We start from the raw sequence: 14,113 nt of genomic DNA, 5'->3' as shown, positions 1-14,113 counted from the left end.
ACAAACGCTTCCCGTTCCGGTTTCTGGGTTGCCATGTCGCGCTTAGTGTGAGCAAACTCCACTATCTCCAAATATAATATACAGTAGTGAGTATACTGTTTTTTTTTTTTGTAAAGAAATGTAAATTTGTAAATTTTGTACATGACTATACCATGGTCATATCACGATACATGAACATATTTAAGATATATTTTCTGGACACAGAATATTACATATAACGGGCCAGTGGCGCAATGGATAACGCGTCTGACTACGGATCAGAAGATTCTAGGTTCGACTCCTGGCTGGCTCGAATTTTTTTTCTTTAATATGTACACCATTTAGACTTAAAAAAAATAAGTTACATCAGGAGCTTTAAGTTTCACTGAATAAATTATCCCTGCTTCAACAACAATATGAAAAAAGCTCTGTGATTTGAGGTCTTCCTTCATTGCCAGAGCCAATCATTTTTCCAAGAACCAACAATTGCCCACAATGTCCAATCCGTCTGCTGCCTTCTTCCACTAACTGACCAATTGTTGACTGCCTCACTTCCAAGGCCAAGGGATACTTTTCATTGACGTCACGCTGACCACGTTTTTGTCTACAACGCCATTTTGGACGGCAAGATCGTGTCTGCATATCATGGCTAGGAAGCGATAAGTGTTTACTGTAATGTATTAGCTACGGTTATTGTTGATCTTTTATCTTGAAAGTCCTTTGACAAACGAAAGCTGTAACCAGAAGCGATTGAGGCACTTGTGCTGGAGTGAGGAAGAAAGAAAGAAGCCACATGTGAAACTGGAGAGCAAGTATCATCTCGTTATTATTAGATTGAGCTTTATTACTTCTCGTATATAGCAAGTGTGGTGTGATTGTGACTGTGTTGAGGTCAGCGGGGCGCGACGAGACAGGACGATAAAGAAGTGAGCTAAAGGCGTTGGGGGGAGCGAGATAAATATCACCCACATTAAAAAGTACAGTTGGACTCATGTCTACATTTAATAACACAACAGCAAGACCATAAGATGGTTTCAGAGTGACAGTATTAGAACTACGACTCAGAAAAAAAAGAACTCGGGGAAAAAAAACAAAGAACAACAAGGAGCCGTTCGGTGTTCCAACTCATCCAGTTTACCAGATGAGTGGTGGAGATTCAAGCAACATGCCAAATGCATGTTCAAGGGAACAGTTAAAAACAGAGGTTAAGAGGAAAAATGAAATTTCCTCCTGCTGTGGATCAGCGATAAAGGACGGGATGTCAGCAATACTTGGACACTCACCGGAGACGAAGATAAGTTGCTAAAAAGTTATTACAAAAAAATTCTCTAATTACCTCACTCCAAAAGCAAACCCCATATTGGTAAATACAAGTTTCACGAGAAGGAGCAAGGTAACTGCGAGTCCTGTGAGCCATTTGTGACGGAACTCAAGCTGTTGGTTAAAGACTGTAACTACACAAACTGCGATAAGATGGTCAGAGACCGGATACTTTTCGCTACCAACTCACCGAGTGTGCGCGAAAAGTTACTCAGCCAGGGGCCGCAGCGCACGCTCCAAAAAAGCGAATGGCATAGCCCAGTGCCACGAGTTAGCAAAAGTGCAGCTAAAGGCTATGGCTAGCGACACCCACGAGGTTCACGTTATCCACCGCAAACCTGGAAAGCAAAGTTTCACTGCAGGTGGTAGTAGGCATATTGATAGCCCAAAGACCTCCATAAAGATATGTAAAAAGTGAGGAGGATACCATAGGAAATTAGCTGAACGCCCAGCAAAAGGTAAACAATACCTGAAGTGTCAGACCCCTTTTTTTGTCCCTTCTTACAACCATAAGTCACACAATGAAATACCATGATGAAATGGCCATAAGATGCTTATAAGCAAGCCAATATTCACAAAAAGATTACTAAAAAGGGCGAGTTGTATTGTAGGTTTGCCGTCCAGTGGGCGTAGTAAACAAAAGTCATGTGACTCGTGAGATCGCGTGAAAAGTATCTATTGCCCAACCACAGAGCTATGTTGTTTTTTTTTTTCAATCATGACTACAACGATCAGGCTGGTACGTTAGTTATTTCAAATCATGATTTTGATCTTATTGTAAACACCTACGCTTACATTATCAACTTACTCTAAAAAAGGGAAAAATATTGAAAATACTGTAACGATTACTTACATTTGTTCTTTTTGTAAACAGTTTACTTTCTAAAAGCCCTACTAGTGCCTTCACAATAAAAGCTACACAATCATACTTATTGTCTGTAGTTGCCCTTCTGTACTGTACTGTATATACAACAATAATGTAGATGTGTATATGAAGATCTGAATTTTTACTAATGTTTAGTGTACAACTGTTGAGGCTTGGGTTGTTTTGTGTTGGCCAGACTTACATTTGGGAAGCTTGTACCTGAGACATGCCAAGTCATGTAATATTTGTTGGCTTCTTTATATCCATTTTTGTCACTAGGTTCATGGGCATGCTCAAGCCTATCCCAGCTGATTGGGGGAGAGGTGGGCTAAACACGAATGCGTCACTACCCAATCACAGGATGCATATAAACAAATAATGATTCACACTCACATTCCTAACTACAGGCTATTGGTGTATTCAATTAACCCACCAGGTATCTTTTTGGGATGTGGGGACAAAGGGGAGTACAGTATTCTTCTTACAGAGCCACTCCTTTGTTAACCTGGTTTTGTCCTTCGGGTTATTGTCATTTTGGAAGATCGAGCCACGACCTATCTTCAATCCTCTGATTTAGGGAAGGAAGTTATTCCCCAAAATCTCGCAATACATGGCCCCTTTCATCCTGTACTTAATACAATGCAGCCATCTTGTCCCATGTGAAAAAAAACACCTCCAAAGCATGATGCTTCCACCTCCATGCTTCACAGAAGGGATAGTGTTTTTGGGAAGGTATTCCTCATTTTTTCTCCTCCAAACACAGCGAGTGGAAATAAGGCAGATAAGTTTATTTATGTCCCATCTGACCACATAACTTTCTCCCATGACTCCTCTGGATCATCCAAATGGTCATGGACAAACTTAAGACAGGCATGGACATGTGCTGATTTGAGCAGAGGAACCTTCCGTGCTTAGAGTATTACCCACAGCAACATTGGAAACAGTGCTCACAGCTATATTGAGGTCATTGACCAGCACCTCCTGTGTAGTTCTGGGGTGATTCCTGAAAATTCCTCGGATCACTGATATACCACAAGGTGAGATCTTGCCTTTCGTCCCAGTCATGTTTAGCTTCTTCCATTTTCTAATAATTGTTCCAACAGTTGATCTTTTTTTCACCAAGCAGCTTGGCAATTGCGCCGTAGCCCTTTCCAACCTTGGGAAGGTCTACAGTTCTGTCTCTGGTGTCTTTGGACATCTCTTTGGTCTTTGCCATGTTAGTATAGTTGGAGTCTTGCTGACTGCGTGGGGTGGACAGGTGGGTTTATATGGCTAACGATCTTAAACTGGTGCTTCTAATTTAGAATAATAAATTGAGTGTAGTTTGACTTTTTAGAGGTGGATTAACAGGTCTGATGCCCAGAATTGTTGCTGATTAGCCGGTGTTCAAATACTTATCTGCAGGAGTAATACACAAATAAATTATTACAATAAATTATCAAAAAATCATACATTTTGATTTCAGGAAATAATGGATGGCTATGCCCTTGTCTCAATAAAGTTGGGGAAACACTGAAATAGAAATAATTCTGTTCTAAAAACAATGCCGCTCCAGCCCGTAATGACATGGCAGTGATGATTGATCCCATATGGTGATTAAAAAAAAAAACGTCACCGATCGTGCGTATTAGTAATCGCAACGTTAAAGAAAAGCAGCAACACGCAGCACATCCGTGTTTCCTTCTTCCACTTTTGGTTCCCTCTTTCGACCGCCAGAGGCCCGCGTTCACTCGGTCACATGACTGGAGGAGCTCGAGCACACTGCAGCGGAAACCCGAGTGCCAGTGATGTCATGCCGCTAGCTGTCTGCTGACCACGGATGGCTGTTTGTGCCAGGCTCTGCGGTGTGGGTCAGTCGCGGAGGTGCCGCAGGCGACCGCGACACAATCAACAGGACCGGCGCAGCGATTCTGACATGGACGACGACGAGGAAGAGGAGCGGATCGTGGGCGAGAAGCGAGGCGCCGCCGGCTGCTTGGACCGGGAGAGCGGCGTCAACACCGCAGGGCCGAGCCCGGCTCACCGCAGCGCGCTCGACGGGGCGGAACACTCGCACCCGCAGGCTTTGTCGGAACTACCGCCGGAGCTTTTAGTGGAGATCTTCTCCATACTTCCCGGAACTGCGCTACCCAACGTCGCCCTCGTCTGCAAGAAATTTAGACAAATTCTCAACACAGAAACCATTTGGAGACGGCGGTGCGTTAAAGGTATCAAGACGGCAGACGATGAAATCATTTAAAAGTGCCTCGGTTTGCCCCATCGCTTAGATAACACAAGACGTAACATTGCTCCGTGCAAAGAATTATAGTAGCCGCCAAAGGCCGGACATTTGGAAACGAGAAACGCCGACTCGCTTCTGTCTGTCAACTCACAGCAAAGCAAAGGCGGGTCGGCTTATTTTGTTAACAGGCCCCGACACATGTCGCAAAGCAAGCCAGGCTGCGTTAGGTTCCGGTGCTTTGATTCCCAACCTTTTATTGTCATTAGGTAACTCTAACAACCTTCTTCAAAAATGTGGTGTCTATACCTACACGTAGGCCTATAAACCGAGATAACAAGATCTGGTTTGAATTGACCGAATTGAAATTTGGGCCTCTTGTCTACAGCAATGGCAACAGGTAAATGCTCAAGTTAATTGGACCTTCTACCGTCATTCTAGTGCATTTCACAGTTCTGGCTGTCGTTATGTGTCGCTTGCATAGATGGATGGAACAAAATCCATTGCATGATTAATAGCATTTCCTACGTAAAGGTCAAAAGGCATAACAGTTTAACGCTACCTGACTGAAAATCGTCATTAAATGTGTGATGATCTGGGGAGATATTCAGTAATTTGGTGCTAGTACTTTTAAAGGTGGTAATGTAATCAAAAGTTTTTACTTTTAAAAGTCGAGGTGCGAGCTCCTCCAGCCCACATTTCACTGTGTCACTATGTTCAGCGTCAGCTGGCTTTTGGGTTTCAATATTTCTCCACGTTGTCACTATGCGCTTACATGCTGACTGGAAGTTAACATGCCACCTTGCAGATTGCAGAAGTGCTGCGTGTACTTTTGTCCATTTGGAAAATTCTATAGTATGCCGATGTACCACGCTGGGTCGAGTGACATAAATAATCTCGAGAAATTGGAATGACATGATCCAGGTCTCTTGGAAGAAAAACGTAGGAAGGTCAGGAATGTAAGAACAATTTTAGTTTGTAGTTTACGTTTACTGAGGCGCCACAGAGCCCATATAACATCCCAAATACAAGGAAAAATCAGTGCTTTCGTAAAATATGGGACCTTAAATAGAATTGGTTGTCTTACAGGTACAGTATGTTCTGTACTGTTGAAAACTGCAACCACACATTGAATAACTATCTGATGATTCAGAATTAGAAGAGGAATGTTGCGCAGTAAGTCTGAAACAGCTTTGTAATTTAATGTGTCTAAGTGAGATGCAGTGAAGATCATCTTATATTGCAAAATACACTAAATGACCAAAACCATTAAGGTACTGTTACACTTTAAACAACTTAAAGCAAATATGAAATTGGTCTGGAAGAGCTTGCACGCTTCAGTAATTTAATGTGTCTAAGTGAGATGCAGTGAAGATCATCTTATATTGCAAAATACACTAAATGACCAAAACCATTAAGGTACTGTTACACTTTAAACAACTTAAAGCAAATATGAAATTGGTCTGGAAGAGCTTGCACGCTTCAGAGAGGTTTGAAAAGAGTTGACTGGATGAATCCCTCATTTTGTTCTAGTTGGCCACAAATGTGTTTGATGATTCTCGCACACAAGACTCATCCAAGCATGTCTTTCGGACCTTTCTTTGTGCTCTTGGGCACTGCCGGAACAGAAGAGGCCCTGTCTGATTCTGACCTTCCACAAAGTTGGAGGCATAGAATAGCCTGAAAGGTTTTGGTTATGTTAAGATTCAAAATTCAGGGACGTCAAGAAGGCCAAGAACTGTGTTCCATATATTTTGTCCTGATTGTGTAAGACTCTTCAGTTTGAAATTTGTATACATAGTAGCATATTATTGATTAGAGATTGCAAAGCTTCAGAAGCTTCTCAATTCTCCAAGTGTGTCAACATTGTCTGTATGGGTCACCTCTCCCGGTAGAGCCGTTGCTGCCATGACATTTCTCGCCTTTTAATATCACTGCCGAAATATGTGAAACCCCACAGTGCATAACACATCCCAGTGTCAATAACGTGTGTGGTCATCCCTTCTGGTTCTACTTGTCATAGAGTTTCTTCCCCCTCCCCCAATGTAGAGTTCCACGTGAAGGAGGATCTGAGAAAGATGGAAGTGGGTGGAGTTTCTAGCCGTGACCTTTATGTGAAACGTGAGTGAAATACGACCATTGATGTTACAATGTGAGTAGAAATGATTTCTGATGATAGCAAAAGTGTTTGTCTTTTTGATCCCACTTTTTCGACGCATTGTGTTCATGTTCACTTAAGTGCTTTGTTGGTCAGAGCACACCTGGATCTGTGTTGTGCCTGTTCAGGTTTGAACCCACGAGTGAAGTTTGGGCAGTTCGTGAAACTCCTTCCGGACTACGAACATATGGACTATAAAGATGTGTACACACACTGTATGTAGACAGGCCCTAACATTAATGGCTACAACATGGGGGCCTACGCGTGTTTGTTGGGGGTGCTACTCATGGTGTAGTTCTGATTGAAAGTGTTTTGCTTTCTGGTTGATTTGCAAATGTTTTTTTGTGATCGGAAATGGAGACATCCTGTAGATGCATAGTGTTTTTCTTAGCAAGCTGACATGGGGAAACGTTATCCCCTCATGTATTCCTTTGAGGTTTCCAATAATTTGAACTCTGTACTAATTGAGACTAAACAAAAAAAGAAAGTGTGCTGTGAGCTTTGGCCAAAAGCATGTGAAGAGCACTACTGGGAAAGCTAATTATGGTGCACTGTGTTCTTGTGTTGCAGTACTTCATCCATACAGGCACATTTTGGGATTGTGGCAGCCTGACATAGGCCCTTATGGGGGGTTACTTAATGTAGTGGTAAGCATAAATACGCTTCATGAAATGCCATACTTAGCTGCATATCTTTGACAAGAATTTTCTTGATTTTTTTTTTTTTCTCTTTTTGCTGGCTGGTAAATAATTCAAAGGTGGATGGGCTGTTCATCATCGGCTGGATGTATTTGCCACCGCACGACCCTCGTGTGGAGGATCCTATGAGAAGACGGCCTCTCTTTCGTGTCCACATGTGGGAGAGCAAAAAGGCCACTGTGGAGTGTATGTATGGACACAAGGGTCCGCACAAAGGAGACATCCAAGTGAGAGAGCTGTGTTTGATTTCTAAATATGTGCTTTTGTGTGAAAAGTAGTTCATTTTCTGTTTTATTTTTAGACTGTCAAGAAAGATGAATTTTCTACAAAATGTAACCAGACAGATCACCATCACATGCCAGGAGGCAGACAGGAAGTAGGACAAATCAGAAGTTAATTCCTCTGTTTTGCAATTATTATTTTGCTTCTCAAAGGTTTGATTTACTCCAAATCAAAACTCTTACTGCATCATTTGGATGTTGTATGTGTGTAGGAGTTCAGGAGATGGCTGGAGGAAGAATGGGGCCGGACCCTCGAAGAAATCTTCCACGAGCATATGCAGGAACTCATCCTGATGAAGTTCATTTACACCAGCCAATATGAGTATGCAACATTTGAACGCACAGGTTTTTACATCAAATATTTTGTGACATAGCAGAACGGTGGTGCCACTAGTAAAGAGCGTTGGCCTCACAGTTCTGAGGACCGGGGTTCAAATCCCGGCCCCGCCTGTGTGGCGTTTGCATGTTCTCCCCATGCCTGGGTGGGCTTTCTCCAGGCACTTTGGTTTCCTCCACATCCAAAAAAACATGCATTGATTGGAGACTCTAAATTGCCCCTAGGTGTGATTGTGAGTGCGACTGTTGTCTGTCTCAATGTGCCCTGCAATTGGCTGGCAACTATTTTAGTGTCTAGCCTGCTTCCTGCCCAATGACAGCTGGAATAGTCTCCAGTACTCCCGGCACCCTCGTCAGGATAAGCGGCTCAGAAAAGGATGGATGGATGGATGGATGAATGGATATCTTGTGACACATGGTTTTTGGGCTACCAATTCTAATATTGCTGTATACACGCACGTGTTGTATTTTACAACCATTGGCAATGACATTAAGTACATTACTTGCACAATGCTAATTTCTGCCCAAGCTTACAGATAACGAATACGATAAGGCTCACTTTTTATTGTCACTATAAAATATATAATAATTATGTTGTATCTGCTTTAAAAATGTAATCATGTAGAGTTTTGGCTGACAATGTATTAATTTACCCATATAGTTTACACTAATGTGGCAGTGCACTGCATCATCAACAGGGTTTCAAATATTTTGGAATGATTATGTATTTTACTATTAAATAAATGCACTGAGCATTACCATTAAAAACGATCACACCTGGACCAGCCTCAACCTTACGAACAGTTGGAGTTCTCATTGCAGTACAAGTCTACACTGCTGCAAACAACACAGATTGTAAAATTAATACCGTAGAAAAGTGTCAAACTAAACAGAAAAATTGACCTTTGTAAATGCAGAGTTTGTGTATCGGACATCATGATGTTGTGCAAGTGGTCCTAATGCGGTGCCAGTCAATGCACATGCCGACAATATGTAGTCCACGTAGGATGTACTTTATTTATAAAATACTCTTCATAGTATAAAAACATGGTTCTAAATTAAGATAAGACAGTATCAGCTGATTAAAGTCTAAGAAGAAATAATCAAAAGGTTAGATCTTCAGCATCATTATTAGTCTGTCAAAAAGTCTTTGTTGTTTTCTCTCATTAGTAACTGCCTGACCTACCGCCGAATCTACATGCCTCCTGCAGCACCCACTGACTTAATTCATCCAGGCCTCTTTAAAGGCACCTATGGCAGTCACGGTTTGGAGATTGTCATGCTCAGCTTTCACAGGACCTCTGCAAGGGCCACCAAACTCACTGTAAGTCTCAATTCTACTCACACACATCGTGAACTAGAGCTAGCTTTTCATCTATATTTATTCTTACCGTCAATATCAGGTTTGGAACGCAGCGAAAAGGTGATTTTTAACAAATATTTTATTTTCCACCACCAGACGGATAACTTGAATTATTAACAAAATGGCCTCTGTCATTTTACTCTATGGTTACCTTGGGCAATAAAATCCTTATTTTGTAAGTTCCCTTCACAGTTACGAGAGCTCACATTTCAAAATAAGGGAGGAACCTGAATTGAAGCATATTAAATAAATCTGAGCAAATTAGTAGTGTATGTAGAAAATGCAATTCTTTTACAATGAGACAGAATGTGAGAAGATGTAAAAAGAAAATTGAAAGGAATAACTGGGAAGTAAATGCATACTTTAAGTGCAAAATGTGTAAGTGCAGTTGTTGAATGGTAACCATGATTGAGATACTGTATAGGAAAATTATTGTATTTATTGATCGATCCATTTTCTATACTGCTTATACTTAAAAAGGTGAACTAAGATGGAAATTGTTTTTACCCTAAAAGAATGGAACTGTAATTTGATTTATATTTTTTTGTATTTTATTATTTGTTTATGTACAGTGTTCCCGCGTTTAACACGGGAGTTACGTTCCAAACCATACCCACGTTAAGTGAAATCCATGTAGTAGAAATGTATGTTTTTCATATTTTGGGTTTTTTTTTTTGTTTACAGGATATTTTTTTATTTACAGTGGTACCCCTTCTTAAGAACGTCTTTAGTAACAAAAAATTCAGGTTATGAAACGGTTCCTCGAAAAAATATTGTCTTTAGTTACGTAGGAAATTCCACCGAAGGTAGACATCGTGTATCTTGGTTTGTGTGGTGTGATAGAGCTGCTCTCCCATTAGCTAAGGCTGTAGCATCTTCCTGGCAGAAATATATTTATTTTTTGCTTAAAATGCATGCTTTAGTAGTAGAGTAGCCTAGGCTGGGAGTGCATTGCTGTATCTGTAGTGACTCGGCCCCCGGCCTTGTAAACTTTTTTTGATTAAAAAAAGTGCAGAATAACTTTAAACAAGCAATAATGGGAGTGGGGGGTGTGGGGGCACAATTAGTTTTTTATGTTTTCAAAAAGTAACACCCAAAAACATTAACTTGTAACTAGAGTAAAGAAAATCTTTGAAACAAAATAACAATGCAGATATGCTAATGGAACAGAGCATTATTAAAGTTCACAAGAAAAAAGCAATGCAAAACTATCAACTGACTTTTCCCCTTTTCACAAGGAACAAATCTAGTGTCACTTGTTTCTGCAGTCTTTTACGCACTTTTCAGATCATTCAAATTTTTCAGTGCTCTGCTACATTCATCTTAATTGGGGTGATGAGGTTCTATGAAATTATGGATTTCGTTCCATTTGGCACAGATAGCTCTGATATCAGCACTTGGGACATCCTTCTTGCCTTCAGCCTCATCAGATGACATCTCTTCCAACATCTTCTGCTCCTCCTCAAGGTGCAGCAGTTCTTCGGTAGTGAAATTCCACTTGCCTTTTTTGGAGCCATGATGGGGATTAATAGTCCTCTACCAGGACACGTCTGCGTACAGAGGCTGCGTTATACAGAATAATAAAGCGGGTCGTGGGTGGGTCAGCTGGTCGGGCCCCGCGCATTATGTTATTTTCGGATTTTTTCGGCGGTGTGGGAACTCACAACAAAGCGCGTCAAGGGTCAGCTGGTCTGGCCGTGCGCACTATCTTATTTTTGGGTTTTGTCTGGGCCGTTTGAGTAATGATTTTCGTTCGAAAGCAGAAGCAAAAAAATCTCGAAATTTCGTTCGTGAGACTGTACTGTACATGCAAAATGAATTCCAAGGGCAGGCAGGCAAGGGAGAGCTGTCAGATTGACACTGGTGCAAAGTTGCACTGGTGCTACAATGCCTCGCTGAACAATTTGCTGAACAATTTGCACGAGTAATAAAAACTAAAAATGTTCATTTTAAGCAGACCTAATTATAAATTGGTAAGTGGTGTATCTTGCGTGGCACAGTTAGCCCCGAGTCATGGTGTACACATTTAGTTTTTTTTTTTTTTTTTTTTTTTTTTTTTTTTTTGTCCTTTATGACACTGACTATCTAATTTGGATGTGATGTTCTACAATTTAATGGGGCAACTTTGGTCCAATGATACAAATGCCAGCGTGAACTATACATGAACTGAATGTGCAGACTGCGTACCTTCGCTCCAGACCAGCATACTGATCTACAGGCAGCCTTAAGAATTCATACTGGTGTCTTAAAAACGTCAGTTTATGCCATGGTATTTTTTTTGTTCCATCTCAGATGTCGAGGGGGCTCCAAAGATGTTTTATGTTAAATGTTTTATTTCTTTGTATTTAAATGCTTTTCATCATATAAAACACACTGAATTATCTTTTGTTTAAAATGTGCTTTAAAAGTTGCTTTGCTTTGCTAAGTGTATTTTGTACTTTATGTTCAGGGAGACCCCAACGTTCCTGCCGGGCAACTGACTTTGGATATTGATTTGAGTCAGCCCCTCGTCCTCCCGGACTTGGAACATCAGCGCAATATAGAGGAGCTGTCACGCCTCGTATTGGGGGTACATGAACAAGTACAGAGGCAAGTGAGGGAAGGCACCCCTGCAACAGTGAGAGCCCCTCCAGAGGCTGCTCGTGATGACGCTGCCGGAGGAGACTCAGTGGAGGCCGATCATGGTGACATTTCTGATGACGGCCAGCCAGGTCCAACTGCAGGCCCCGGTCCTTCTGAGAGCCAACCCTTCATCCTGCCTTTGGGAGTCATGGCTCGCAATGAAGTGTACCCACGTACTTGTAGAAAATGGTAAGCACATTTGGAAAAAATAATTCAGAAAGGTAAAAAGGGGGTGGGAGCGTATGCCTAACTCAGGGGTGGGGGGCCATCCAGATAGCTACTATATTCCATTTCATCATAATTGCATTTTTTTAGAGGGGTTTTTTGTGGTATATTTTTAGGTTTTCCAGTACACTTACTTAACGTAATGCAATGTCCACACATGAAGAAAAAGGGAGCTTCCGTCGCCGATGCACGGGTTGACTTTTATTAACGGCTAACAGTTAAAAAATTTAAAACAAAGTCATGCAGGAGCTGCTGACGAGCACTGCACAAGCAGAGACACTCGCACGTAGACTCGCCAATGTAACATGCCTTCCAACCACACGCATTGAATGTTATGATCATATGTACCCATATTTTCGATACATATTATGATGGCAGTTTGTGTTTGCTGCATACATTTACAATGTGTTTGAAAAGTGTTTTAACAGCTAATTCTGTTGTATAACTGGCATCAAGGGGGATGCACTGGTTTATTGTACCTTTTAAAAACATTGACTGAAGAATTTGTGTGCATCCATCGCAGCTTCTACGGGACAGGCCTGATCGCCGGGCATGGCTTCACAAGTCCAGAACGCACCCCAGGGCTATTTGTGCTGTTTGATCAAGATCGTTTTGGCTTCATCTGGCTGGAGTTGAAGTCTTTCAGTCTCTACAGTCGCCTGACGGACCACCTAGCCCATGCACACGCCCCAAACTTGGAGAGATTCGAGGCCATGCTGCGCAACATGCAGTCTTGGACATCATGAGAAGCAATGCTTTAAGTCGCTTCCGGCAATACAATACATCATCGTCATGTTAATAATTATAATAATACCAATAAACATAATAATATACATCACAGCACGATACTTCACCTCCCATTCCCACAGTGGTACATAGTAGATCATGACATGACCTTTCCTAGCCTCTATTTTATTTAGTTTTACTGTCTGATAAGTTTTACCACTCTGACCGTTCTTGAGTCAAGTCACTCGAGCGCAGCATGATAACGGGTCACAAGGTTATTTATTTATATAGTTCCTCCAGGAGAAACCGATACTATATTGCATACCACTTATTACGGATCAAACTTTATGTGCCTCTGATTCTAAAACCATGTCTATACTTTGTAGTATTTTAGAAAATAATGCTGTGATATGGATTTCCATTCAGTGCTCATTATTTTCAACAACACGCTGCATTTCATTTGCATTTGACTTTGCAGTAAATTATTTTTTTAAAAAAGTAATGACTTTGGCTTTAGTTTGTAAATCCCATGAGTTAAAATAGACAGCTTCTCAGGTATTTTTTTGTCACAAAATTGTGAATAACAGGACACCACTCATGTCTGTTTTTAAAATAATGTATACATTAAGAAACGCTTAAAAGATAGCCCAGCAGGAAAATAAGGGGTCTCACAACTGAGTGACTGCGACAGTTGGCAAAGGAATTAGCATCAAATACTGTAGCTCAGAATACTTTTTTTTTTTGCTCTTTGAGCTTTAGATATGTTTTCATTGATGCTCTTTGGCTTCTAAACATTATTTCACCACACTTGGGTTGATATCAGTTGAAAACATGTACAGTAATAGAAATGTATAAGCTATAATACACTGGGTTCATTCATTGTATGATATTGTTTGGTGAGAGATACAACATTGCCACATCTTGTATCTTATCACATTTAATTTTTAAATGTTTGCCTGACCTGTTATCCCATCCATAACTTCCTCTAATTTTCAGTTTTTTTTTTTTTCACACCACTTTCTCGCTGAACATTGTAGAACCTCAACAGTATGTCTTGTTATGGCTTGATGACATTGCCCAGTAGCTTTCAAACTACAAGTGCACTTTTCTGGGCAGTATAGTAACTCAAATCTATAGACTGGGCACATTGAGCAGTGTACTTGTAATGTACTGCACTGCAGCTATACTAATATTTGTGTGGGGTGGGGGCTTTTGTCTTGTTCATCTGAACCAAAATATATGGTTCAATAAACTTTCTTATCTACAGGTTATTTATACTTGGCTATTTACTTGGTTTATTTTAGTGGTGCTTTGTAGCTACT

General features: G+C 41.0%; 1 protein-coding gene and 1 non-coding gene across 5 annotated transcripts; both read left to right on the top strand.

Annotated features, from left to right (window-relative positions):
• Window positions 1–219: 219 nt before the first annotated feature.
• Window positions 220–292, top strand: trnar-acg (transfer RNA arginine (anticodon ACG)). The gene has a single exon. It is a non-coding gene; the product is annotated as a tRNA-Arg (tRNA).
• Window positions 293–3,797: 3,505 nt separating this feature from the next.
• Window positions 3,798–13,996, top strand: fbxo31 (F-box protein 31). Of its 4 annotated transcripts, XM_061822965.1 has the most exons (10): window positions 3,798–4,371; window positions 6,432–6,503; window positions 6,669–6,755; window positions 7,111–7,187; window positions 7,298–7,465; window positions 7,540–7,614; window positions 7,732–7,841; window positions 9,026–9,179; window positions 11,668–12,029; window positions 12,589–13,996. In XM_061822965.1, the coding sequence occupies exons 1-10, from the start codon at window positions 3,984–3,986 to the stop codon at window positions 12,809–12,811; spliced, it is 1,716 nt and encodes a 571-aa protein (XP_061678949.1). In that variant the 5' UTR covers window positions 3,798–3,983; the 3' UTR covers window positions 12,812–13,996. The 4 variants fall into 4 exon arrangements, with proteins under 4 accessions (XP_061678949.1, XP_061678947.1, XP_061678946.1 ...); XM_061822962.1 differs by lacking the exon at window positions 6,669–6,755 and having other exon boundaries at window positions 3,801–4,371; XM_061822964.1 differs by lacking the exons at window positions 3,798–4,371; window positions 6,669–6,755 and adding an exon at window positions 4,452–4,782.
• The last annotated feature ends 117 nt before the right edge of the window (window positions 13,997–14,113 follow it).

This window comes from Syngnathoides biaculeatus, chromosome 6 (genome assembly GCF_019802595.1).
Source record: "Syngnathoides biaculeatus isolate LvHL_M chromosome 6, ASM1980259v1, whole genome shotgun sequence".
Classification (NCBI taxonomy): Eukaryota; Metazoa; Chordata; class Actinopteri; order Syngnathiformes; family Syngnathidae; genus Syngnathoides; species Syngnathoides biaculeatus.
Note: the sequence above shows the minus strand (reverse complement) of the source record. Positions and strands in the feature narration are given on the sequence as shown.